The sequence below is a fragment of the Syngnathus acus genome, chromosome 6 (genome assembly GCF_901709675.1).
Source record: "Syngnathus acus chromosome 6, fSynAcu1.2, whole genome shotgun sequence".
Taxonomy (NCBI): domain Eukaryota; kingdom Metazoa; phylum Chordata; class Actinopteri; order Syngnathiformes; family Syngnathidae; genus Syngnathus; species Syngnathus acus.
The window spans coordinates 14,612,265-14,638,453 of NC_051092.1; the positions used below are offsets into that span (position 1 = coordinate 14,612,265).

Here is a 26,189-nt window from a genome sequence, read left to right on the forward strand (position 1 = left end):
ACCGGTCCCGGGTGCTGGCTTGGGCTCCAGCTCACCCACGTGCTGGCCAGAGCTCATATGGCTCAAGAGTGAACAAATGTGTCACTTGCGTGCTTGCGCCAGTCGTAAAGAAAGACAGTGAATCACACTTTTTAAGGGTGCGGTACGGCACAGTGACTTGTTCTTCAAACATTTGTGGTTTTTCCACCATTCCTTTCCCACGACCCGATGGAGGTTCTTCCACTCCAAATCCGTTCAAGCTTACCTTTTACAGACATTTTACGGACTTGGAAGCTTCACACTGACATTCGTATAATAACTTACCCTGGGATTCGATATATAAAAAATTCAACGACAACACCGTTTTTAATTGGTGGTGAAACGAGATAAATTGTTGGCGAATGCAGCTCGTAAACAGTAGGAGAGAAGAAAGATTAGAGCGCTCACGTTTAACGAGCACACTAAATGTTCAGCCAATAAGTGAGGTCAATGGCAGGCTGACATTTCCAAAGAAAGGAAGGAGGAAATGCCGCTATTTAGCGTTGAATGCGTGCCTATTGGGTTTGATTCAGGGGATAACCAGACACTTCATGAACTCATTTCCCTTTCTTGTGTTTTACGTCCAAGATTTGTCATCATCACTGCCCACATGTTCTTAGAAGCTCTTGAGCCTCACAGTCATGTAACCGCCCTTCCTCTTTTTCCAGTCCCGTCTGTTTTTTCTTCAATAGCAGGATCATCTCACAGCCAATAGAACAGAAAAAATGAACAGAGAAGTATTTTTAAGTGTTTGAAATTAGCTTTGGGGTGTATAAAATTGTGGACAAATATTGATATACCGTTTTTTTCCCATGTATAATGCGCAAAATGTAACTATCGTCCTAAAATCTGGGGTGCGCATTATACATGGGTACAATTTTTTTTATTTTATTTTTTTTTTATTTTTTTAAGAAAATCTCCCTCGAAATAAAACTTGAAATCACCTTTCTTCTTGTTTGTTGTCAATCGCGCATCGCATTCAGCCATCCTGCCCAACACACTTAGTCGGTAAAATTCATAATTGACGACACATCGTTTGATGCGATGGTGCAATCCTTGATGGTGTGTTATTGTCAAATATTGTTTGTTTTTTAATCTCCATCGCAGACCGGGTATATAAAGAGCGAGAGTTCAGTTCTCTACCTATTAGTTTCAATTCACAGTTTAATTAGCAGTTTCAATCAGCAAATAACAAAATGCGTATTACAGGTAATATTTTATTTCACAACACTTTGCCTTGTTCCTTTCTTCTCTGCTGTTCACTTCAAACACGCTCCATACGAACGCAATGCTCTCGTATCAGACGCTTGCTCGATCACCTGCTCGTTTGCTGTCACAATGTACCCTACACAAATCCGAAACATTTGTTGCGGCTCCGAGTCACGACGAGGGGCAAGTTTTGGTTTCCAAGGGTGTTTTTATTCCTCTTCAACTTCTCTCCCATACAGAGCCGCCTTTTTCACATGTCCGCACGTCACTTTCCTCTCTTTTCATTTTAACCTAACTGATCGCGGTGGTGCCTTTCTGGGCAGTCGGAGACATCAACGCCAACAAAAAAAATACATCCAGCCTAGTTAAGAAATCACCAGAAAGATCACCATGACAATTGTGAATAATAAATAAATAATTATTATATATATTATTATTATAATAATAAATAATTGTGATAAATAACTGGAACATCACTCAAATATTGGTGATCCCGTTGAGAGTCTCACATATTTCTTCGCTATCGAGTTTGCTACTGCATGCGCAGTGATACTGACCGGCAGAATAACATCCGGTTGTTCCCAAAGATGATCTTTTTTCTGAAATAATTTTACGTTTACGGACTTAAGTAGGAGTCAAAATTTGGGTGCGTATTATACATGGGTACAGGCTTTTTTCCAGCATCCACATGCAATTTTTAGGGTGCGTATTATACATGGGGGCGCATTATACATGAAAAAAAACCGGTATATTTATTTTTTTAAATATAATTTTTTTTTTCTTATTTTAACATCGCTGTTCTCAATGAAACAGGCATGATATTTCAATTAATGGATGCTTAGCTAACAGTTGATGTAGCAGGTCTCCATCTCGATAAGTAGGTCAGCAAATTGATTTCATTTTTTGGGCCATAAGTATGATGATTATGCTGTGCTATGCTAACTACAGAGCTTCCATTTTGCTCCCAACCATCTAAAATTCCAAAATATTTTATTAATTCACCAGGGAATCTGTTAATCAGACAAAAACATTGTACAAGCTTGTAAGATAAGAGCAGTTTTTCATTATTTTGGCACCTCAGTCCAGCTGTTCTACAGGTGCATTAACTCAGCTAATGCTAAGCTAACACAGCTAGCTCAGTAAGTAGGTCAGCCAATGTTTTTGTAAAAGACAGTCAATGTGCCAGAGGCAAGAAGTATGAAGGTTACATATTTGATCCGCTTTGGGGAAGATCCTGACACGCTACTGTAATTAATACCCAAACCCGCTTAGTGTCACACAACAATTTGAGAAAAAGATGAGCCTATTCAAAGACCTTTTTCATTCATATCGACCAAAAAAAAGCTAACTGAAGTAGCTGCCAGCATGTCATCATTTTAAATCTGCACAAAACAGACAAGCTAACAAAACCTAAGATAACTGGCCCATTTGGCACGCGTCCACCTGTGTTTCCGAATGTAGGTCACCGAAAGGTTTTCAGTAGCCGATGGGAAAATACTGCTGCTGTGCTGCAAGGAAGAACGTAATAAACTTTTTGGTATTTGGTATGATTTCACCTCCTGCTAACAGGAAGATCCTGACATGATAATTAACTGGCTAACCCCCTCCGCGCGCTCTGTTTAACAAGCTAAATCCTGTCTTGGAAATACATGACTTGTTTCCTCTTAGGCTGAAAAAAAGGATTATTAGCAGGAGAGGAAGAAACAAGTGGCTAATGTAATATGACGGCGTGGAAAAACCTGGGGGTGTGTGAAGCATACATTAGCATAACGCTATTTCGTAGCCAGTGCAGCATGCTGCATTTGCAGAATCATAACAAATGTGCAGCTCAATGCAAATCTGTCATTTGAACTGAGCTAGCATAAATGAGCTATTTTATTTTTTTCAAAAGTTAATCATTATGTCTATAAATGAGTGCACACAAAGATGCAAATTAAGCACAAAACTGTTGGACATGCAGTTTTTGAAATAATCTTGACTTGAAGTTGCTCCACACACTACATGTTTAAATTCTGGGGCACATTATTAGTGTTTTACTTTTTCTATAAAATGTGTTGACTTTTCTTTGTGTTTTCTTTCTGTCACTTTACATGACGCACACACGCGGCCTAATCCCCGTGTGTGCTTTCCTATGCTGCGGTCACAGCAGGAGTTGACCACAAAGCAGCGTTGCCCACTAAATCAGACCGACTTTGGGGGACTGCTCATTAATCTCACCGTGCTGTTCTTAGAAAGCAGCGCACAGACACACACGCGCGTTCTCGGTTTAGTGTGTTCCACAAATCTGTTCTAGGGACAAACTGTAAACATTGTCATAAAACCTTTATTAAGTGTACAGGGATTTCATTTTCTTATGTTTGTGGGAGTGAAAATGTTCAAGTGAGGCTCCTCCATTTTACGTACTTGGACAACGTTACTATTGTTTTGAAACATTATGAAAAATTCTTGAAAGGAAACTTATTGACCCAGCAGTTTTTTGCCTTCGGTCTGGCTACATAACGTCCTCCCCTCCTTCATCTTCAACCTTTTTTAATGTTTCTCTTCTCATGTAACATCTCTTTTCTCACCTCATCTTTCTTTGCCTTGCGGCCCTCTGGCTTCTCACTCGCTCTGTCTCTTGTCATCTTCTACATCCTGTCATCTCCTCCTTTTATCTGCCAGTGAGGGCCCCGGCACATTCCTAATGAGAACCTACATGCAACCTCTCCAGGCCCCTAATGATGGATGCGTCTGCTTCCATGAATAGTGACGGTGGTGTGTTAAGAATTCAGCAGTATGGTGCAGGGCTTGCTTGTAGTGGGGGCGGAGCCACGACTGGCTAACTGACCTGCTTGTTTAATTCTACACACCCTGTCTGTCATCAACGACCTGACGGTGGCGCTCTCTTTTTCTCTGTCCGTCCTCTCCACGCAGGCTTTTGGCAACGCCAAGACGGCCCACAACAACAACTCCAGCCGCTTTGGAAAGTTCATCCAGGTCAACTACCAAGCCAGCGGCACTGTTAGAGGGTAAGACACACGATGCAGGAAGAAAAACTGCAAAGTCCGTCATGATAATAATAATAATAATGATGAGAGATAGCAAAAGTGTTGCCACCTCATTCTTAAAATGGGTTTCAGGGCCTATGTGGAGAAGTACCTGTTGGAGAAATCTCGCCTGGTCTACCAGGAGCATAATGAAAGGTATGAGTTGCAGTTTGTGTACAAGTGAGCAGATTTGGCTGTTATACTCGATGATTTAATCAACCAACCACAATCGGGCCTGACCAATGTGCCGCAGTCATAAATAACACAAAGCGGAAATTTGTGCCTCGCGCTTTCGTGTCTTGGAGATGAAATGTCAGATACACATTTCTTTGAAAAAGAAACTCACTCCTGAAAGCACCTCCGTTTTCTCAGCATCTCATGACCGCCTGGAGGCACTCAACTAAGACCCTCCCGTTTTGCTCTTATAGATTTTATTTTATTTTTACTGCACAAGTAATTATTGTCAATTAGAAAGATGGTTCATACCAATACCTGTCCTATTTTTTGGGGGGTATCGGTCCTCGCGAAGAAAGCCGATACCAGCCACCAAAAAAAGAATCTCATGGGCTTCTACTTGATTGTTGTGCTGCAGGAACTACCACGTCTTTTACTACCTGCTGGCTGGAGCCAGCGAGGAGGAGAGGAAATCCTTCCACCTGCTCCAACCTGAGGAATACCACTACCTCAACCAGGTCAGTACTTTACTTTGTCATGTTGACTCAAGCGGAGCGCCTCGCTGTGATTTTGATGGCATCAGCGGAATGGTTCCAAGCCCTCACGCGTGAGCCATCGGGACAAACGTCTGTTTAGCGTTTTGGCTCCCGAGCAAGACAAAGTATCACTTTGCCCATCGTGTGCCACTCAGCAAATCCCCACACGACCCCCTCGCATCTTCCCGTCTGCATCTAGTTACTATGCACTGCTGTTTCCATGGTAACAAAATGACTCGCGCTGTGCGGTTCACGCGCCAGGGCCGCTGGCACTCGAGTATGTTTGTCTTGCACACATGGTCATCCATATTTTGCTTTTTCCTTCAGATTTAGTTGCCGGCGTGTTGTTGTCCCCTTCGGTCCATCTGTCTCAATGTTCCATCCCAAATGTCTTTCCCAACAATATAAATACACAAATGATTAAAGTAGCCTGTTATTTATTTATTTATTTATTTATTATATATTTGTTAATTTTATTTTTATATTTTTTATTGTATTTATGTTTATATATATATATTTTTATATTCATGAGTATGTTTTATTTTTCCTCCCATCATTCATCTGCTGCTGTTGCGGTTGTTTTCATTTTGAGTCAGCCAGCGATCAGTGTCGCGGTGTGTCGTTGCGATCCCGCTAACGTTTTTTGCCTCACTTGCAGATGACAAAGAAAACGCACAAACTCCGCTGGGACAATTACTCTGACAGCGAGCTGGTCAGTATATCACATCTGCGTCAAGGGAAACCCACGAGAACCGATTTTGAAGTGCTGTTGCTAGGCAAAGGTTGATGATGTCATAATCGGAGAGCGCCTTCTCAAGGGGAGAGGCTTCAGGATCCACACGCCACTCAATATGATCCATTTTTTGACACATTTATGAAGACGACGTGCTTGTTTTTGTTGGCTTCCTGTCCTGAACTTTCTCCCTTGCTTGCTGTGCAAGGCGCTTCCGTCATTTTTGCTCTTTGGATCGTGACAAAGTTTTTTTTGTAATTATCCCGAATGTTTATTTGCTAGCTTGACCGCTATTATGCTAGGTTAAGATCAGATGCTAAATAGCGCTTGCGTTTGATATACACGAGGGTTGCTTGGCGCCAATCAGAGGAAGGGAAGGAAGGGGATCCTTTGACGGACGAAAACAAAGTTTGAACTATGCTAACAACTCCGCTGACCGGTGGTTGTGTTTCTAAAAGTATTTGACTGACACAGTTATTTGTCAAATTCCTCGTGGGTTGTGACCTTGCTGTCCAAAGAGATGATGTCACCAACCATTTTTAGACCTCCACGCAAAGAGCAAACATTGTTTGGTCGCGAGCCTCCTCGGCGTGGTGCTTCTTCCATCGTATGTGTGCTCTTGTTTGGGTGTTCGCCTGAGTAGAATGTGCACGCACGGTGCTTTGCTTTATTTATATGTTTATGGCTGCTGCTGTTGTTGTCATGTAGCTGCTTTCATTTGAGTGAAGTCAAAGTCAAGTTTCCACCACGCAACGCAGATGAGTCCATTTTGGAAGGGTACAGTAAATCCCGACGTGGTTTGTGTGTGAAGGCAGCGTGGCGACACGTAGCTTAAGTGGCGTGTTTCCCCGACCTTCACAGATTTGACATGACAACAAAATTTATTAACCATGTTGGTTGGTGACTTGACTCGGGTTTGTTTGTTTTTTGGGCAAACAAACATGAATGTGTGTCGTCTGGTACCGAGCTTAGTCTTTAATTTGAAAAGTGGCTCGATTGTTCTCCGGGAGGAAACAATGTGGGGAAGAATCTTTGGACGTGAAGACGAGCTTGCTTGTTTTCGAAACGTCTACTGCCACCGACGTGTATCTCCGTCAAGTAACGGGTAGGCGCAGAAGAGGATCTGCTCCAGAAATTTGTGCTTGTTTACCACTGTAAACAAGTCAAGAAAATTGATTCCAATTGAGGTTGTACCTAATGTGTGCATTGATGTTTATTTTAGTTGTTTCCACTGCCAAACGCGGATCCGGCAGGCCCGCTCGCTATTTGCTCTTGAATGTAATATGTAACACGAGGGGGAGAAAAAAAAACACATCATGTCTTCCTGTGCGTGTTTGTGATACCAGCAGGACTGCTTCAGCGTGGAGGGCGAGGACTTGAAACACGACTTTGAGCGTCTGCAGCTGGCGATGGAGATGGTCGGCTTCCTTCCCGCCACACGCAAACAGTAAGCGCCAGCGCCCGCCGTGACGTGCGCGGCGATGAGATACTTAGTTGGGAACCGCAGCAATATTGTGCGTGGCTGCCGTCCGGGCCATGCCAGAGTGAAGCCAATGTGCAAAACATTTTTGTGGCTGCTCATTACCAGCTCAGCACAATGCGGTTGCCGCGATGGCGACTAAGGAGGATGAGAACAATCAATCACTTGTTCAGCTTCATGTTTCCCCTTTTGTGCTCTGCTGCTTTTGTCTCTGCGTCGCAAATGTATAATAGTCAAATAGTACAGTGCGGTGCCAACATAGCAAGCATGTCCATTGAAAGACAGGCAGGCTAATCTGTTGACTTTTCCGTTGCTCGGATTCGGCGCGTCTGCTGTTTTGACGTTGAAATAGATAGTGTCTTCACAAAATTCCTTCTGTCTCTACTTGGAATCAAGCTCATATTTCGTTTATCTCAGACACTAGCCACCTACAAACAGCTGTCTGAAATAAAAACAATGAGATTGATGTTAGCTGATGTTAGCTAGCAGGCTAGCACTTTGTTTTGCAAAACTACTGAAAAAAAGTGTCTCTGTCTCTATATTTATGACAATGATGGGTTGTGACGGATGAATATTTACGGGTCTCTTCTACCCCTGCCAGGATTTTCTCGCTGCTGTCGGCCATCCTCCACCTGGGCAACATCCGTTACAAGAAGAAGACCTACAGGGACGACTCCATCGACATCTGCAACCCAGAGGTCCTTCCCTTCGTCTCGGAGCTGTTGGAGGTGAGCGTGTCATTGCTACTTGAGTTGTGAGTCTGAGCCATCGTCTTACGAGATGTGACGCGGTAGGATGCGACTCCGGTTCACAAAAAAATCATCCGTTAGCGGCAGCGTTAGCGCCAGCTAGCTTTTGGCTAATGTTGAGGCTAATGGTTATGTTTGTAATGTTAAGGCTAAAGCTAGCGTGTTACTGTGGGTGTGTTATGTGACATTACATTGCAGGGCTTTTTTGTTGTTGTTGCTTTTGGCTGCTTTTTTGTCATCTCCCTCAAGTTATCCCGTGATGTATGGCCCACCGGAGTAGCATAATAACCACATAAATTTGTGTCAGTTTCTGGCTCAGTTGGTCCAAGCACAGCTTGCGGTGACGGTGGGAGTGAAGAGGTGCTTGACACAAACCGCCTTGCACTTACACAAGGTCCCGCAGGCCGCGTTCTATTTTTAGCCCTCTTGTGCCACGCGGGTTCGTTTTCCCATTAGCGGCCACGGACTGACGCGCTTAAAGTCATCTGCGTGATGACGCCGCATTCGTCAAGGTAAAAAAAAATGCTAAAAACGTTTGCTTTTCTGAAGGTCCAATTTAAAAGCTCCACAGGGACAACACGTTTGTCGCAGCTCTGGGGAAATAACGTCCAAAGTGTTCCGGAGCTTTCTGTCAATGGTGATGTTTTGATGTGACCTCGGATCAGTTCTGACACTTGTGTGTTTATGAACGCTCTGATCTGTGCCACCGAGCACACCCCCACCAATTGCCTGGCAGCTTCCAGCGTGCTCTTTGCTCCTTGCGTAGGGATTAGCCCGCAGTGTGAAATGAAGTCCGCTAATACCCTCACATCCACACTCGCTTTGGTGATACTATTTACTAATCCCTGAGGCTGCCGCGTGAGACGTGCGGCTCTGACATCTGCTTCTCCCGCCGCGCCATGTGTCATCAATGGCTGGGCCGCTTTGGTGGGCGCTCGCCAGGAAGATGCCGAAAGCGGGAAGGACTTTCCTTGCTTGGTTGAAGATGACTAACAAGTCAAAGATGAATGAGCAACAGTGGAACAAGTTGTTCTAATGTCAAAACCAACATTTTACCCTTTGTGGCCTCACTTCCCTTATTTGCAGATTTGATCCTTTTTTTTTCTTTTTTCAATTCAATTTAAATGGCTGTTTGTATTGACGTGATAGTGTGAATTTGATCTTTCTCAATTCAATTTAAATGGCTGTATTGATGTGATAGTGTGAATTGCATGTGGATTTTCTCTTTTTTATCAATATTAATAATTGTTATTGTAATAATTGTTGCTGTTAAATTAAATTCATTATGTTTATAATTATTTCATATAAGGATCATCCGCAGGAATTTAAGCATTGTCTTGATTTTAGGTGAAAGAGGAGATGCTGCTGGAGGCGCTGACCACCAGGAAAACCATCACCGTTGGCGAGAGGCTCATCGTGCCCTACAAACTTGCTGAGGTGACACACACATTCGCGCATGTATCAAAATGCTAACCAGCAGATTTTATTTAAAAAAAAAAAAAAAAATCCCTCCATTTCCAATCATTGACCAGGAAGTAGCAAATTTTATTTAAAAAAAAAAAAAAAAATTCCCTCCATTTCGAATCATTGACTAGGAAGTAGCTTCACTCACGGTTTTGCGACAAAATGCATCAGGCCTCGATTGTATTGGCGCGCTTCCTCAAGTTTGTCTCTGTGGCTCGACTCGCACGCGCAAACTCGTCCGCTTCCCCCTGCAACTTCCCGTTTCCTGTCGTGCCAAGCAGCCGTCGTCGCGGAGCTGCCCGCCCGCCTCTTAGATGTGATATTGGGCCCACGCCGACCGTTCAGCAGTTCATCCGCGAGTACTCGATTACTGTGCAGAATTTAATTTGCCGTCCGGCCGACTGCTTGTGGCCGCGGGGCTTTTGTTGTCTGAGGAAGGAAATACTACACACACACACACACAGTCTTCGTAGCCGACCACCACCCACATGCACATCTGATCTGTGCACTAACAATAGTTGCTCACAAGCCCCCCCGCCCCCCCAATGCCGGACCTCCACCCCCTCCCATCCATGCAGTCATGTGCTCTTGTCTGAGGAATGTGAAGCCTCCACTGGATTATGCGACACAGCCAACGAGCTGACATTGTAACTGTCCCTCATCTGAACCAAAAGACGAGATGGTGCTTGACTTTATTTTAGGCTTGAACAATCAATCGACCCGATTGTCACGCCGTCATATGGAGCGGAGCGCCACAGGGCTCGGAGCCGGACCTTGACCGTTTGCCATCCGGCAAACACACATCAATTTGGCTCACGGGCGCTCGCAGCTCATCTCACAGAAAGAACCCTGACCTGCTCTTAGGGGTCCGACACTGGCGCTGTCCCGGAGGAAGTGACAAATGAGCTTCCACATGAGCTTTGTCCGATGCGAGCGCCGCATACAGATTTCTCTCTTTGCTGAGATGACAATGCTGACTTTTTTTCTTTGGCAGAGAGCCCCTGCAAAATGGCTTTAGCAGATCTGTAACTTGAGATTTGTAGAAGCTTTATGGCATAAACTGAGTTTTTAATAAATCCCACAATGGGCAAACGCTCCCCGCGCAAATACGCCTTGTTGGATCTGAAACTTTGACTTGTGTCAGCAGCTGAGCTCATTATATTTTTTCTTTCAGTTGATTGATTGGTTATATTTATTTTTATTTGTTTATTTGTATTTATTTATTTATCTAATTATTTTTTTGTTGTATTTTTTAAGTTGGTGAAGGAGCTTTATTTTCATTGAAATGATTGTACTCAACTTTATATTGTTTTGGTAGCGGGATGAAGTTTTTGAAGTATATTATCAATGTCACTTATTTGAGCGCCATAATGTCAGTCAGGCAGCCTCCAAAGTGTGCTTTGGCGCAACCCAAAAAAGAGCTGCAAACATTTAGTCCTGACTTTTATGATGCCACATGTTCTTAAATGTGAGGGCAGACGAGGCAGCTGCAATTCATACGGCGGGGTGTGTAGACTTCTTTTTTTCCCGCCGTCAGCCTCCGCTGTCTGCAGATACTTTCTGCAATAGTCGACGACAAATGTTTCCTCTTATCTAATGGAGACGCGTGCATGCGATGGTTGCAAAGAGTTAAGCAAGGAAGCGTACAAGGAAAACACTTCGACATTTGCATCACAACTCTCCGTCCCCCCGGGTTCCCGTTATGATTTCTCTGCTTGAATTATTCATAACCTTCTTGCATAACCCAAGCAACGCAGCCTGAGCAGCTAAAAATAACACAAAGAATCAATAATGCAAATTTTTTTTTGGGTGTTTTTTTTTTGCCTAAATGCAAAAATTTTCTTGCGAGTCGTATTTAGCTCGGCGTGCCCATGAAGCAGCGGGACAAATATTTGCTCTCTTCATTTTTCATTCAGTGTGGAAAAAAAGGAGCTATTGTTGAGACCTCAAAACAAGCCAAAATATTTTGGTTGTCGCCACAGTAAGGCTGCGACCGGCTCGCAATTTGCACTCTTAACAAAAACTGGATGTGTTCATGGCAATACTTTCAACAATTATTTTTTTTAGCATTCAGAGTTCCTTCAATACATTTCAACCAGACTTTCTCTCACATTTCTGCGCTGTCTCACTATTCTGTGATTGGCCGTCTTATGTGTCAGTCCTTATTGATAAGATGTTTATTATTATTATTGGTATTATTTATTCGTTTGTAATTATTAGTAGTAGTAGTATGAGTATTTATTAGTTTTTAATTTTTATTATTATTATTATTATTATTATTATAGTATGGCTGTGATTTTTATGGCAAGCTCATGTTCAGTGGAAAATACGCCAAATCAAATCTGTTGTTTTGCTGCTGTTGTGTTGAAGGCAGCGCAAATATTACATAAATGTCAAATGTCAACATCGACCCCAAGCCCTGAACCGAACGACCCGACCCGACACCTACCCCTCAATATTCACATTCAGAACATCCATCTATCCATGTATCCATTTTCCGAACCGCTTGAAAAATGCCAATTTATACTCGACGTTGTTACCCGTCACCGAGGAGCTGAATTTTGTTTACGTTGTGCGCAGGCGGGCACGGTGAGGGACTCCATGGCCAAATCGCTGTACAGCGCTCTCTTTGACTGGATCGTGTTCCGGGCCAATCACGCTCTGCTCAACAACAAGGACCTGGAGGACAAGTCAAAGGTGAGACGTCTTTGGTAAAGTCCAGGATGCCCCCCCACCCCCCAATTTGGGCAGATGGCATTGAATTCCCCATCAGCTCACGTTACCCCCTCTGGTGTTTTGTTTTCCCTCGGCACTGACGTCATGTCGATCACGCCGAGGTGGGTCGATGCGGCGGCGCTTTTTATCGAGGTTGTTCCTCTTGCTTTCCAATTAGATAAATAATCCCTAACGAAAGGCCTCGTCCTGCCGACCCAGTTAATATCTTTGACGTCTATAACCATCGATGGCACTGAATGAGTTAAAAGGCAATCGCCAATATCGTCTTCAATGGCCGCAAATCTGAAAAATACAAAACCCAGCTGACATTATCAGCACGTGTTGCCTTCCTCCAGATCTTCTCCATCGGCGTGTTGGACATCTTTGGATTTGAGGACTACGAGAACAACAGCTTTGAGCAATTCTGTATCAACTTTGCCAACGAGCGTTTGCAGCATTACTTCAACCAGCACATCTTCAAGCTGGAGCAGGTGCAGCTCTGGCCACATTCCTTTGTTTTGCGGGTTCCAAATTTGCGAGCACTTTGTCTTCTGGCAGGAGGAGTACCGAGCCGAGGGCATCAGCTGGCACACCATCGACTACATCGACAACAGCAGCTGCATTAACCTCATCAGCAAGAAACCCACGGCGCTCTTCCACCTGCTGGACGAGGAGTGCAAGTACGCCTCAGAGGGGGGTGCGTGAATCGGAAAGCGACATGTCCTCATTTGTCTGGTTTGACGGCAGCTTCCCTCAGGCGTCCAATCAGACCTTGCTGGACAAGTTCAAGCGTCAGCATGAGGGAAACAGCTACATCGAGTTCCCCGCCGTCATGGAGCCCGCTTTCATCATCACGCACTACGCCGGCAAAGTCAAGTACGGAGTTAAGGTGAGCTCGGAATTTCTAATTCTGGCTCTGCAGTGTGACAAAAAAAAAAAAAAGATGATCTGATTCTTTCCCATTAGAGTACAAATCACTTTTTTGGGCTTCTTTCCTGCTCAATATAGAAGCAGGCAGGAAAAAAACGTTCATCTACTTTTGTGGCGGCAGCAGATTATGTTGCTACAGCGCAGCTCAAGTGTAATTGGCCCGTTTCACGTCTTTTCCTCTCCTTTTTGTCCAAGCCTTATATGAACTTCTCGTGCCGCCGACCTACTTTTGTCTTTCCCCCTCCCCGCCCACCCGCTCAATCTAATTCTCCCGCTCGCCTCCCAGCTGCGTTCTGATAAGAAGCACATGTGCTGGAAGCGCTCCAGTCTTTTGGATCACGCCAATCCGTAGCGCCGGCGGCCGAGAGGTATCGGCTGCGAGATATCTACCACACCGAAAAATATTTTGTGCCGTGTTCAGGACTTCCGGGAGAAGAACACGGACCACATGCGTCCCGACGTGGTGGCCTTGCTGAAGAGCAGCAAAAACGCCTTCATCTGCGGCCTGATGGGAATCGACCCGGTGGCCACATTCCGCTGGGCCGTTTTGCGCGCCTACTTCCGGGCCCTGGTGGCTTTCAGGGAGGCCGGACGCCGATACAAGAAGACAGGTCGGACGGCAGCGATTTTTTTATTATTAGAGGCGCAACAATTCTGTTTCAATAATCGATTAACAAAATCAATGATCGATTCAATCACCAGATCCAAAAATGACCTTTTTTTTTTACGTCTGATGGCTAGGTCACGATTCCGCCGTCCCCTGCGCCGCCGTCAAAACCGTGGACAGTTTCAGTTTCCTTCATCACCCGGTTCACCAGAGGAGCCTTGAGATCCTTCAAAGGTGCAAGGATGAGAAATACAGTAAGTAGGTTCAGTCGGGAACAGCTCCAACTTGCTCACATTAAAGAAAAAAAAAACATCGATTCCTGCCACAAATTGATTTGATTTAAGAGAAGACATTTGTCCAACTCAATAAAATTACACTCAGACTGGTCATGTGTGAAACAAGCCCGCTTTTAGAGCCCCCACAAATTCCTGTAAGCGCCGTTTTTTGGAAGCCGGCGCCTTGTTATTGGGCTTTACAATGGCGGCACATTTCTGAGGTGAGTTCAAGTGAAAACGCTCAGAAATCAATTCCAGGTTGAGGCCGTCACTTGTGGTCAATAACACCAGAAGCGAGAAGCTTTTATTATGGCAGCGCGCCGTAAGAAATACAACCTCGCCCGCGCAATTTCCTTTGTGACTGATCGGGAAAGAAATCTGTGGAATTCGTCCCCTGTGGACAAGCGGGAGCCTGCACTGGACATTTTTTGTCTTTTGTGATATTCTTGTTGTTGTAGCAAAGTCACGGCTCATCTTGTTTTCCTCTTATTCCGTGGCGTGCAGGCATCACCAGGAAGAACCCTCGCTCTCCGCTGGCAGATCTTCAAGGCGCCAACACCCTGAATGAGAAAGCCGGGCGGTGAGTCCTCGACGTCATTTCGTAGTTCGTCCCTTGTCATTATTTGGCTTTTTATCGCCGTACAGGGATGGCTTCGGCGCCGGCTGCAATGGGCGCGGGCCGAGGTCGGGACGCCTGTCGTCGGCGGGGAGCCTGACGGCCCTGGGAGAGGACGGCATCTTCGTCAACTCGTCCAACAGCAAACTCCTGGAACGAGCTCAGGGAATCTTACTGTGAGTATTTTATTGTCTAACAACATTTTTGCCTCAACTTCCCCTTGCTGACTTGTTATCTCACTTTTCAGAAGAAACAGAAACTGCAAAGTCAAGCCCAGCCTGCCCAAGGTGATAATACGACATCAAATTAAGAAAGAGGACTTGTGTTAATATTTTTATATTTTTTTTTTAATATTGATAGCACTTGTTGGACGTAAAATCTCTGCGTCACCTGAGCAGCGTGACGCTCCACGATCGCATCACCAAGTCGTTGCTTCACTTGCACAAGAAGAAGAAACCGCCCAGCATCAGCGCTCAGTTCCAGGTGAGTGCTTGCTCTTTGCTGCCCCCTGCCGGACATCAAAAGAAAATACTAATTGCTCACTTCAAAAAATATAAGAAAATTTGCCTGTCGGACTCAACTAAATTGATTGGACAAGACGAGAATGTGTTTGCGTGTGCAGGCTTCCCTCACTAAACTGATGGAGACGCTCAACCAATCGGAGCCGTACTTTGTCAAGTGCATCCGCTCCAATGCTGAGAAGGTACAAAAAAAAAACACAATTATAAATATTAATATAATAAATATTATATTAAAAATACAATACTTTTTCTTTATATTATATATTAATATAATAAATATGATCTAAGATAAATACATTTAAAAAAAAAAAACAAAAACCATTTTCTTGTCTTTGTCAGCTGCCGTTGCGCTTTAATGACAGCTTAGTGCTGAGGCAGCTGCGCTACACGGGGATGCTGGAAACCGTCCGGATCCGACAATCGGGCTACAGCGTCAAGTACACCTTCCAGGTAAAGCTTTGGGCCCATTTTAGATTCTGATGCTATGAGCAAAAAATGGCATAAAATGTAATATACTTTATTGTGCTTGGAAATAAAAAAAACTTGTGAGCTCCTCCTCCCCCATCAGTAAGCGTGATGTCATTTCCAGGATTTCGTGCGTCACTTTCACGTGCTGCTGCCTCGAGGCACAACTGCAACCAAGTCGGGCGTCAGGGAGTTCTTCAGGCAGATCCATCTGATGCCGGCCGGCTACCAAGTGGGCAACACCACGGTAAAGAGAGCCGCAAACTCCTCCTGGTGTCATCCGGTCACGTTTTGATGGGTGCAATCCACCCGTCGGCCTTGCAGGTGTTCCTGCGGGAGGCGGAGCGTCAACGTCTTCAGACGCTCCTGCACCAGGAAGTTCTGCGGCGCATCGTCACGCTGCAGCATCGCTTCCGAGCCGTCCTGGAGAGGAACAACTTTGTCAGGATGAAGCTGGCTGCACGTGTCATCCAAGTGGGACTTTTTTGATTACAAATAATTAACACCAGCAAATCAAATAAAACCCGTTGGCCTCCATTTTTTGTTATTGAAGCGCTGGTGGCGATGCTGCCTCGTTCGAGAGTCCGCCATGGATCTGAGGCTGGAGGAGCGAGCGGTGGTGTGCCTCCAAACAGCCTGGAGGCGCTGCAGGCAGCGCCGGACATTCCTGCGGTGGCGCAGCTCGGCCGTGGCCATCCAGAGGAGCTGGAGGACGCGCCGGCGCCAAAGGACGGCGGCGGCTGTCGCCATCCAGGCGGCTTGGAGGGGATTCGCTGAGAGGAAACGCTACTGTGAGACCTGCAGGACTGTGATGCTGCTGCAGACCATGGCGAGGGGTTACCTGGCTCGCCTAAGGTACGCAAAAGGGTGAGTGGGAGAGGCAAAAAAAAAAAAAACTTTACGTGTCACACGTTGGTAATGAATCTTTTTCAAAAATCGATAGATTCCGAGAACTGAAGCAGCAGCACGAAGCGGCGGCGCCCATCATTCAAAGACCCGACGACGACCTCACCTCGGAACAGGATCACGTGGAGAACCTCTCCGGGGAACCGGCGGAAGACAATCGAAGTCGGGGCGCGGACGAGGCCAGCCACAAGACTCGAGCCAAGCGAGAGAGCAGGCGCATGAGAGAGCTGGAGCAGGCACAATTCAGCTTGGAGCTTCTCAAGGTTCGCACCGGAAATGTCGACACGCCTCCTCGAGGAGAGTTGGAACCAGACAGCGCCACCTGTCGCCCGGAGGACCATCGCAGACATTCGCCTCTCGGGTCTCTTGATAGCTTTGAGGCGCTCGCTGCCGAGGACACAGAGACCGAAAGTTCGGGAGCTTTCACGTCCTGTTCGACCGCGCCTCGAGAACGTTTGACTTCAGATCCAGTGAGAGATTCAAACCACAACGAAAAGCCCGAGACAGCGTCACCGCTCAGGACCGAGAGCCCGAGGGCGACGTTTTACATCGCTTCGGACCAAAGTCCGGTCCGAGAACCGACACGCGAAAGCCCCAGCAAGTCTTCCAAAGACAGAAGGGAGTCCACGTTTCGAAAGCCCATCGTGGTCTTGATCAGTATGCAAAAAGAGAGTCCTCTGGAAGAGGGGTCGTCGGTAGTCCAAAGTCCAGACAGAACTTCTGAATGCAGAGAACCGCAAGCCAGTTCCCAACAGACACACATATCGGGTTTGGAGGTAGCATCTACTGTTGAAGAAGAAAGAACTCTACAGTCCACTTTTGAGGAAGGCGATTCCTCCATGGTTCCGTCTTCAGCCACTTTTGAGGCAAGCCCAGAAGTTCCTGGCCTTTGCTCCTCAGAAGTGGACATCAAGATCACCCTGGAGGCCAAAGCCGGCTTTTCTCCCACCGTCCGCCCGGGTCAGCGGGAGAAGAAAACGGTCTCGCGTGGGCAGGGAGCCGCCAGCCCGCTCCTTGACACCAAGCCACCCAAAGCCCAGAAGAAGAACTCGGCTCAGACCGTCATTGTCAACATGACGGAGAAGCCCACCAACACGGCGCCACCCAGACGCAAGCTTCCGTTCTCCAAGTAAGTCCCAACCACCACATGACCTTTGACCTTGTTTACTAAAAGGTCCAGACGCGTGTATGTGTGTTCCTTGCAGGTCCGATAAGGATTTGGTGACCCAGGGAAGATCTTTGTCCATGTTCAAAGATGATTCCAGGACCAGAGAGGTAAATGTACACTTCACACACTGTAGCGAGCGGGCCGGGCCCGCTTTTAAATCGGACCGACTCGCTTAATTGCTAACGAGTTTTGATGGACAACTGTTTTTGAGATTGTGGAAAAACGCCATAAAAGGTCTCCTCAAGTCGCTTTGGCGGTTTGTGAAACTTTTTGCTGTTACTGTGGTTGCCCGGCAGCAGGTGGGGCGGCCGGGCCCCAAAAAGAAAGCACGCATGTCCCGGACGCGCTCCGACTTCCTCACGCGCTGTAACTCGGAAGGAGCCACGCGCTCGGACGACGATGATGACGAGTACTACGTCCCCGCCCACTCCCGCACGCCGCCCCCCTCCCCGTGCCCCCCACGCACTCGCCCCAAGGCCGACTGTCACAGTGACTCCGAGATGGTAAATCCTCCCGGGACCCCTCCTCGGCCTCCTTTGTTTTCCCGCCCGCCACTTCCGCCGACTTCTCGGGGGCAGAGCCTTCTTACTTCACAGGCTCTCTCTTCCCGTAACGACAAAGTGTTTTTCTGTCTGCTTGGAAACGAAGAAGATGGCGCCAGCTGCTGCACGGCCTGGACTCACCCAATCCAACTCTTGAGAAGAGAAGCTGCGCTGATGCATGCTGGCTCGAATGACGCTTGATCAAGAGCATCCTGTCCTCTTTCTTGTTACTAATCAACATTTAATTCAGCATGAAAAGAGAAATGAGACACGACCCACACAAAGTAGAAATTTCAGGATGAACCAAAAATGCGCTCAAATGTTGAAAGAAGGTCAAAGGTGACTTGTAAAGGTTACGCTCCATCCTGGAATTTCACCCCAAAGTCCAAGTGACCTAACTTTTTGTGAGTCGCGTACTCCGACGTTGGGGACAAACCTTCTCGCTTCGTCGCCATTCGCAGCATCCCAGAACGCCGTCGGCCATTTTGGGAACGCTCTGCTTGCTCACTCTTCTGGTTTTATGTCTTCCGCTGCAGGATTCCCACAAAGACCCACAGAAGATCCATAAGACCTTGTCATCGGGAGATTTGGGCAAAGCGGAGGTGCTGAGGAAAACCTCCAGTCAGGATGGAAGGTAGCGAGATCACATGATGCATGCAAATGTTCATGTGTGTCTTGCCACTTCTTTCACTTTCTTCATTTGGAGCAGAATGAGAGGGAAGATGCGATTCTGGAGTAAAAGTAAACACGGCAGGAAAAAAGTGTCCAGCAGGGGCGAAAGTGCTGCTGAGACACCCGGTAAGAGAGGTAAAAAAACAAGCTGCATCTTACATCAGCTGATTTTATTTTTTCGTCCGCCAGAGGCCCCGTCGCCTCCTCTCAGTCCCGACCTGAAGGCAGCGTCGCCGCCACGGGGCTTGCGGGACAGCAAGGAGAACAAGGAGCCGTCTCCCAAGATGCGGCGGCGGCGCAGCCTGAAGATCAGCAGCGTGGCTCTGGAACCCGCCCAGTGGCAGAATGACGCGCTGCACATCCTCAGCTCGGCTCACGACTACCGCACCATGAACGACTTCCTGCTCAAGAAGGTGCCCGCCCCAAAAATGCATTTAGGTCATCCCAGAGCTGCTCCCAATATTTCCATGACCTCACCGGAAACACCACTTAGTATTATGAACGTGTGGGAACTGACCAAAATGTTTTTGCGTTTGTACCTTCAGATCGCCGACCTGGAGAGTGAAAACGGCAAGAAGGACACCATGGTGGATGTGGTCTTCAAGAAAGCCCTGAAGGAGTTCCGCATCAACATCTTCAACTCGTATTCCACCGCCCTGGCTGTGAGTACGCGATCCCCCCATCTTGTGCAGTGGACTCGCCCATGTGGACCGTGTCAAACGAACATGCGTGTCGCCGGGCAGATGGACGACGGGAGGAGTATTCGCTACAAGGACCTGCACGCCCTCTTTGAGCACATCCTGGAGAAGAGCATGCGGCTGGAGCAACGCGACTGGAACGAGTCGCCGGTCAAGGTGTGGGTCAACACCTTCAAGGTCTTCCTGGACGAGTTCATGACCGAGTACAAGCCCATGGAGGGGACAATCGGCAGGGTAAGAAAAGAATGAACCGTCATTGGCGCGGAAGCCAATTTAGAAAAAAATCGAATTGCCTGGATGAAAAGTAACATCATTTCAAACTCATGTTACACTAGCCTTAAATATATGTATTTTTGATTTATTTGATTATTCATTTTATTTTTTTAAATTATTTTTATTTTATTTTTTCATTTTTATTTTATTATTTGCTTTTTGGAAAAAAATGTAAGCTACTCATTAACTTCCACTTACAACCCAAAAATATGATTTGACTGTTTTATCAGTCAGCTCACGCTGTCAGTTTTTAAAAATGATAAATACTATCAAATTTAGTTCAATTCCGTGTCTTTGTTACCAGGCCGCCAAACGAGAGCGCAAGAAGTCGCGCAAGAAGGACACTGACATTGTGAGTTAAAAACGCCAGGCGGCCATTTTGGGTGGTGATTCTCGGTCGCCTGAGCTGGTCGTTGCCGCCCCCTCGCCCGCAGGTTGAGGAGCACAACGGCCACATCTTCAAGTCGACGCAGTACAGCATCCCCACGTACTGCGAGTACTGCTCGTCGCTCATCTGGATGATGGACCGAGCCTGCGTTTGCAAACGTGAGCGCCGTGTTCTCACTGACTCACTTACCTTACACTTATCCTTCTTCTCCGAGGGAGGAAAAATTGGATTAAATTATTTTTCTCCACGGTAATGCCATCTTCGATGGGGTTGGCACTTTTTGGCTTCACGTGTCAACCAATGAGATGCCTCGACTGAGCTTTCAAAGCACAGACTCTCGTGTGCTGTCTTGCAGTCTGCCGCTACGCCTGCCACAGGAAGTGCTGCTCCAAGATGGCCACCAAGTGCAGCAAGAAGGTAGGCACCCACGCTCGTTGCTGGCGAAAGCCGTCGTCTTTTTATTTTTCCTTCTTAACGGGACTGTCGCGCACGTGGCCAAGTACGATCCGGAGCTGTCGCCTCGTCAGTTTGGCGTGGAGCTCTCCAGGCTGACCGGCGAGGAGCGCAACGTCCCCCAACTGGTGGAGAAGCTCATCAACTACATCGAGATGCACGGCCTCTACACGGAGGGCATCTACAGGAAGTCGGGCTCCACCAATAAAATCAAGGAACTGCGCCAGGGGCTGGACACCGGTCAGTTTCCGAAGCGCTCTGCCAGATGCGAGGCAACGGGAGTCACGTGTGGCTGGTCACTTTCCAGACGTGAGCAGCGTGATCTTGGACGATTACAACATCCACGTCATCGCCAGCGTGCTCAAGCAGTGGCTCCGCGACCTGCCCAGCCCGCTCATGACATTTGAGCTCTACGAGGAGTTCCTCCGAGCCATGGGTAAGCCCGTGGCATGGCGTGGCGTTGTGTGTGGTGGCGTGGCGTGAAGTGACGTCGCGCCACCCCGCCCTTTGTCCTCGTTTTGTGACGACGTGCCGTTTTGGGCGCTCAGGTCAAGCCGACAAGCAGGAGGTGATCCGAGGTGTGTACTCGGTCATCGACCAGCTGAGCCGCACACACCTAAGCACGTTGGAACGCCTCATCTTCCACCTGGTCAGGTGAGACCGCAACTAGATTTTTGCTTTTAATTTGGAGGTGATAAAATGTCACGACTTCATAGCGCATGACAATGTTTTCCATTTCTTCACGTTTGGTTTTAGGATTGCGCTGCAGGAGGACACCAACAGGATGTCGGCCAACGCGCTGGCCATCGTCTTCGCCCCGTGCGTCCTGCGCTGCCCCGACACCATCGACCCCCTGCAGAGCGTCCAAGACATCAGCAAGACCACAGCGTGCGTCCACTCGTCTTCTTCTGTACTTCTGTACTTCTGAAGAACCTCGTGGTTCTTTTGCGTTGTTGTTGATGTTATGTACATTTTGGGGCCTTTTTGCAGGTGTGTGGAGCTGATCATCAATGAGCAGATGAGCAAGTACAGAGCGCGTCTGAAGGACATCAACAGTCTGGAGTTCGCCGAGAGCAAAGCCAAGAGCCGACTGAGCCACGTCAGGAGGTCCATGGTAAGAGCGCCACGCTCGGCATTGCGCGATTGTCAGCTTCAGGAAGCGGCAGCCATGTTTGCAGCTCATATTTTCGCCATGAAAACAAATTTTTTTGCTTTGCGTTTTGACACTGGGGAAAACCAATTTCAACATTTTCACTTAAGAGTCTATTAAAAAAAAAAAAAGATCCTTGGTGGACGTAGAAAAATATCAATATTTAATTTCAGAGCCCAATATTCGAGGTGGGCGGGGTGAGCAGTGGCTTGTTTGCACGAGACCGGATGTGCAACTGTATTGAGTGTGTTACGAGCCATTTTTGAGCAACGGCGGCAGGCCCCCGAGCCTCCCTAACCCCGACTTGTCCTCCCTTCCCACCCCTGACCATTCCTTCCAGAAACCTGTACTAATCGCTGTTAGGTTTATGAGCATAGCCCACACTGCCACCCCGGTATGTATGCCCCCTTCTCAGAGTGCGCATCACCATTGTCTGTCCCGTTCAGTCCAAGTCTTCGCAGTTGTCTCGTCTGCCCGCTTGTATGCCCCAAAAAATTCAAACTCGGCTATCAAGGCACCACAGCGCATACACGCACCAAAATAACCACCTTGTCTAAATTTATTCACAAATTTAAAAAATCACAAAGCTTATTGTTTTGTTGTTTGAATAGCAATGTCAGCAATAGCAGCTCGCGGCGCTGTCGGTGTTGTGTTGTGTGTCTTCCATGAGTATATCGGAGAGAGAACGATAATCTTATTGCCGCACTGACCCATTTTTGTTTTTGCTAACTGGCTAACACGCAGCCTAACGCTGCCCGACTGAAGGTAAAGCCTTTCTTTGAGTCTTTGAGTGTCCTACTAGCATCCCTTCCAGTTTGTCGTTAGCTGTGTTCTTGTGATTAGCACATCTGTACGTTGTAAGCAAGTGTATTTTTTTAGAAAGTCTCCAGTGTGTTTTACCATCATTGTTTCTCTTTCGTTTGTTTTAAAAATATTAACAGGCCATATTGAGAAGCGCACGTTTTGTTTTTGTTTGTGTCCAAACTTTCAGAGTAAGAGCCGCGTTCGGCAAAGCGGCGCCCACACGCAGTCTCCGCCACTCAGCCCCAGGACGGGCCCCCCGGCGGCGGACAGCGAAAGCGCGGGAGTGGCCGGCGAGGAAGCGGCCGAGGGCACGCTGAGCGAGCAGCAGCAGCTCGCCATGCAGCAAGAGGAACGGATCCTCACCGAGCAGATTGAGAGTCTGCAGAAAGAAAAGTATGAAAGATTTGACTGCTGTTTGTTGATTAGTTAATTAAATAGTTGATGAGCAGGGTCACATAGGAAGTACACAATGTGTTGTTTTTCTCCAGGGAGGAGCTGACATATGAGATGTTGATCCTGGAACCGCGAGCGTCCGACGACGACACTCCAGAATCGGAAGCGTCCATCGGCACGGCCGACAGCTCCGAGAACATCACCATGGAAACGGAGGGTGCCACAGGGGAGCAGCCCGGTAAGGATTGAACTAAAATCATAGAATTTGATTAGAAACACAGAAACTGTAAGTGGCGATGCTATCAATCAGCACAGGAGAAATATCATGTTTTGAATTTTTTTTAGCGTTAGTTGTTCCGACTCCACAGAATCGGGCGCTTATGGCTCCCGAAAATGGGAGATGAAGTGCAGGCGACCTTTGCGTCGCCATCCCGACTCGGTGGACTCGGCCGACTCGGCCGACTCGACCTCCGTTGTCTCCTGCTTCAATCAGCCGCCGTCGGACTCGCCTTCCCCTCACTACCGCTTCCGCTCGTCGTCGTCGGGACCCCTGCTGGCCTCCTACAGCCCGGGAGGGGCGGGAAACGCGTCCGAGTCAGGGCGGCGGCCCGGGAAAGGCCGCCCCAGCCACAGGCTTCGCCTGAGCCGCAGCTCGCCGAGGGAGACGTCGGGTGGACACCGCAGGGAGCCCGAGTTCGGCTCGGCGCCGCAGCAGCTGGTTCTGTACGGCAGTAACGAGTTCATGGTGTGACGGGGCGGAACGAAGGCCTCGATATTCAGGTTCGGCCGAGACTGGTCACGGGGGTTGCCCCTGCCTGCCCCCCTTCTCGGCAGGGCAGGTGAGCACTGAGCCAGAGCGCAGAAGAAGACGAAGGAAGTGCCGCTGAACTTGGGGTGGGCCGTCTGTCTTCTTCAGCTTGTAGCCATAACGACTGAATCGCTCAGCTACGCTGAACTCTGCTAAGCTAAGCTAGGCTAAGCTAGGTCCGCTTGTCACGTTTACACACCAGCCGAGATGCAGCATGCTCAACTGTTTGACTCCCTGTCAAGAAAGTGCGCCACAGCTGACACTTTACGCGGAAGATAATAGGGCTGAACAATTTTGAAAAATCATATCATTGTATTTTTTTCACCTCAATATTACCATTGTGATTTACTATGCGGGCATCCTTTTCAAGCTTCTCTTCCCCAGCCTGTTTTTAACAAACACAAGCAATAAATTAATCTGCATTGCCGTAAACAAGATTCATCATACCAAATTGTTTTGGTCTTACAGGTGATGCTAAAATAAAGGACAAATTAATATGAAAACCTTTTACATATTTACCAAACATTAGCCATCTTTAAGGCGTTGAGTATAACACCCTCACAACATTTGTAAGTGTGAACATAAATCACAAGATTAGGACACAAGCCGCAGATTTGGCTTTTATCACGTCAACGTTTTATGAAAAAAAAAAAAAAAAATGCTGACCAACAGAAGTGAATTAACCCCCCCCCCATTGCAACCTATTGTGTTCGACGACATTGAGTTTGAGGAATTGTTCAGCCCTAGTAAAGAAGGCCAAAATCATCCATTCCCTCAAGTGGTCCGTTGACACGGAAGTTCGATGCTTGAGCGTGACGTCATGGCGATTAGCACCTCCGCCTCCTTCCATCGCGACTCAAACTTTCGAACGCGCTTGGCTGGCGACCACTCAAACCCGGACTAGCGATGCGGAAGATTGGATGATTCTGACCATGTCCCATGGCAAGAACATGTACATAGAGAGCAAGCGAAAGTTAGGACACGCTTTCATTCCGGTGCCACACTTGTGAACATCAGTGTTATGACATCACCACTTGAAGTTCTCTCTTCTGTTTTTACTGTAATAACGTGTGCTGTCATTGTTATATTGTTGACATGCTTAGTTTCTGTCGGTCAACACTTGACGGACTTTTTTTGACGTATCGGCTCACATATACACGCACATATTCTCTAGGTCAGTCCATCAAAGTATTTGCTATTTTATTCCAAAATCTGGGGAAAACTTCACTCTGACAGCTCGCTGGTTTTCATTCACACACATTAAGGCGCTTTCCAGATGCTTCTGACTTTTTCCTCCTCCTTGTTGAGCTCAACAAGCAGCGCTTCCGTCCACTCGTAGCATTTAATACGCAGAAACCAAAACACGTAGCAGCCAAATATTTCGTGCAGTGAGGCTCATGAAGGCCTCATGGGTGGCCGTCAATAAAACTGTGAGACAAGACCATCAGTATTAAGCAGCTTTCCACCGCCTCAGTTTACTATATACACACACACACACACACAAATGAGCTGGATGCACAAAAGTGATTATCGTTCTCTATTCTTTTATGTCCTTTTGCATAATTTGTGCGGGGAAAAAAAGTGAATGTAAGTGTCACTGGAAGGCATGCTCTGCTTTCTTGGGTCCTTTTTGGTCCTCTTTTATACACAGTGTATGTACTGTATGTGAGTTTTATTTATGTCCACGCTTACTGCGGTTTCAAAGGATTTCTTATGAGGGATATATTATCCTGCGTACGATCAAGTGCTACAAGGCCAGCAAAGAAAAACGAAACAAGGTTTTGGCTGCGCCACTCTGTACATAGTTATATACGAGGTGCAATTTGTGTTCGTTTTTTTTTAATTATTATTATTTTAATGACACAAACATGTCTATGGTTGTAAGAGTAAATAAAAGACTATGGGGGAAGTTCATCAGACTAACTGCAGATTTATGCAAATGGTGGGTTATTTATTTTGTTGATTCTTTTTCACGAATCTGTTTGCTAATAGCAAAACCTGACCTTAGGTTCGTGATTATTTAAGGGGAATTCAAGTCAAACACAAATTCAGTATTATGATTCATCTTGAACAACCCTGCGAACTCTCACGTGAACGCAACATTTACTGCCTTGGAAAACACTCGCAATTATTCAATCTTTTTCCAAAATAAATTAAGAAAATTGAAACTGCAGGCTTGTTTGATTTTCTTGCTAAAAAGAAATGCAGAATATTTGAATGAAAAATGGGCCATCGGAGCACCACAATTCTTTTCATATCAATACAGCTGCATCATATTGTTAAAAAAAAAACCCTCAATAATATATTATAAGACTTACTTCAAAATACATCGGTTATTGTTTAGGAAAATAATTTATTAAAACATTTATTTTTTAATAGGATTGTATAATACTGTATAACAGAATAACATGTTATA

At 46.7% G+C, this 26,189-nt stretch overlaps 1 protein-coding gene across 15 annotated transcripts in view; it reads left to right on the forward strand.

Moving 5' to 3' along the window:
- Positions 1–25,944, forward strand: part of myo9ab (myosin IXAb) — a 46,637-nt gene extending 20,693 nt beyond the window's left edge. Inside the window, exons 3-45 of one of the 15 annotated variants that reach the window (XM_037253449.1) lie at positions 4,141–4,235; positions 4,347–4,409; positions 4,846–4,945; positions 5,622–5,675; positions 7,043–7,143; positions 7,778–7,904; positions 9,273–9,362; positions 11,970–12,086; positions 12,461–12,595; positions 12,663–12,784; positions 12,852–12,993; positions 13,456–13,645; positions 13,776–13,895; positions 14,421–14,496; positions 14,562–14,708; positions 14,780–14,819; positions 14,893–15,015; positions 15,155–15,235; positions 15,393–15,503; positions 15,643–15,765; positions 15,843–15,992; positions 16,072–16,385; positions 16,462–17,553; positions 17,630–17,699; positions 17,886–18,095; positions 18,671–18,768; positions 18,844–18,932; positions 18,996–19,219; positions 19,352–19,468; positions 19,550–19,738; positions 20,082–20,129; positions 20,212–20,323; positions 20,521–20,582; positions 20,666–20,858; positions 20,926–21,054; positions 21,167–21,272; positions 21,375–21,506; positions 21,609–21,732; positions 22,109–22,162; positions 22,513–22,533; positions 22,760–22,965; positions 23,061–23,203; positions 23,334–25,944. In XM_037253449.1, the coding sequence (XP_037109344.1) occupies positions 4,141–4,235; positions 4,347–4,409; positions 4,846–4,945; positions 5,622–5,675; positions 7,043–7,143; positions 7,778–7,904; positions 9,273–9,362; positions 11,970–12,086; positions 12,461–12,595; positions 12,663–12,784; positions 12,852–12,993; positions 13,456–13,645; positions 13,776–13,895; positions 14,421–14,496; positions 14,562–14,708; positions 14,780–14,819; positions 14,893–15,015; positions 15,155–15,235; positions 15,393–15,503; positions 15,643–15,765; positions 15,843–15,992; positions 16,072–16,385; positions 16,462–17,553; positions 17,630–17,699; positions 17,886–18,095; positions 18,671–18,768; positions 18,844–18,932; positions 18,996–19,219; positions 19,352–19,468; positions 19,550–19,738; positions 20,082–20,129; positions 20,212–20,323; positions 20,521–20,582; positions 20,666–20,858; positions 20,926–21,054; positions 21,167–21,272; positions 21,375–21,506; positions 21,609–21,732; positions 22,109–22,162; positions 22,513–22,533; positions 22,760–22,965; positions 23,061–23,203; positions 23,334–23,716 (6,423 nt within the window). In that variant the 3' untranslated portion in view covers positions 23,717–25,944. Of the gene's footprint in view, positions 1–4,140; positions 4,236–4,346; positions 4,410–4,845; positions 4,946–5,621; positions 5,676–7,042; positions 7,144–7,777; positions 7,905–9,272; positions 9,363–11,969; positions 12,087–12,460; positions 12,596–12,662; positions 12,785–12,851; positions 12,994–13,455; positions 13,646–13,775; positions 13,896–14,420; positions 14,497–14,561; positions 14,709–14,779; positions 14,820–14,892; positions 15,016–15,154; positions 15,236–15,392; positions 15,504–15,642; positions 15,766–15,842; positions 15,993–16,071; positions 16,386–16,461; positions 17,554–17,629; positions 17,700–17,885; positions 18,096–18,670; positions 18,769–18,843; positions 19,220–19,351; positions 19,469–19,549; positions 19,739–20,081; positions 20,130–20,211; positions 20,324–20,520; positions 20,583–20,665; positions 20,859–20,925; positions 21,055–21,166; positions 21,273–21,374; positions 21,507–21,608; positions 21,733–22,108; positions 22,163–22,512; positions 22,534–22,759; positions 22,966–23,060; positions 23,204–23,333 lie in introns of all 15 variants that reach the window. The other 14 variants (XM_037253453.1, XM_037253455.1, XM_037253457.1 and 11 more) reach the window with 14 other exon arrangements.
- The last annotated feature ends 245 nt before the right edge of the window (positions 25,945–26,189 follow it).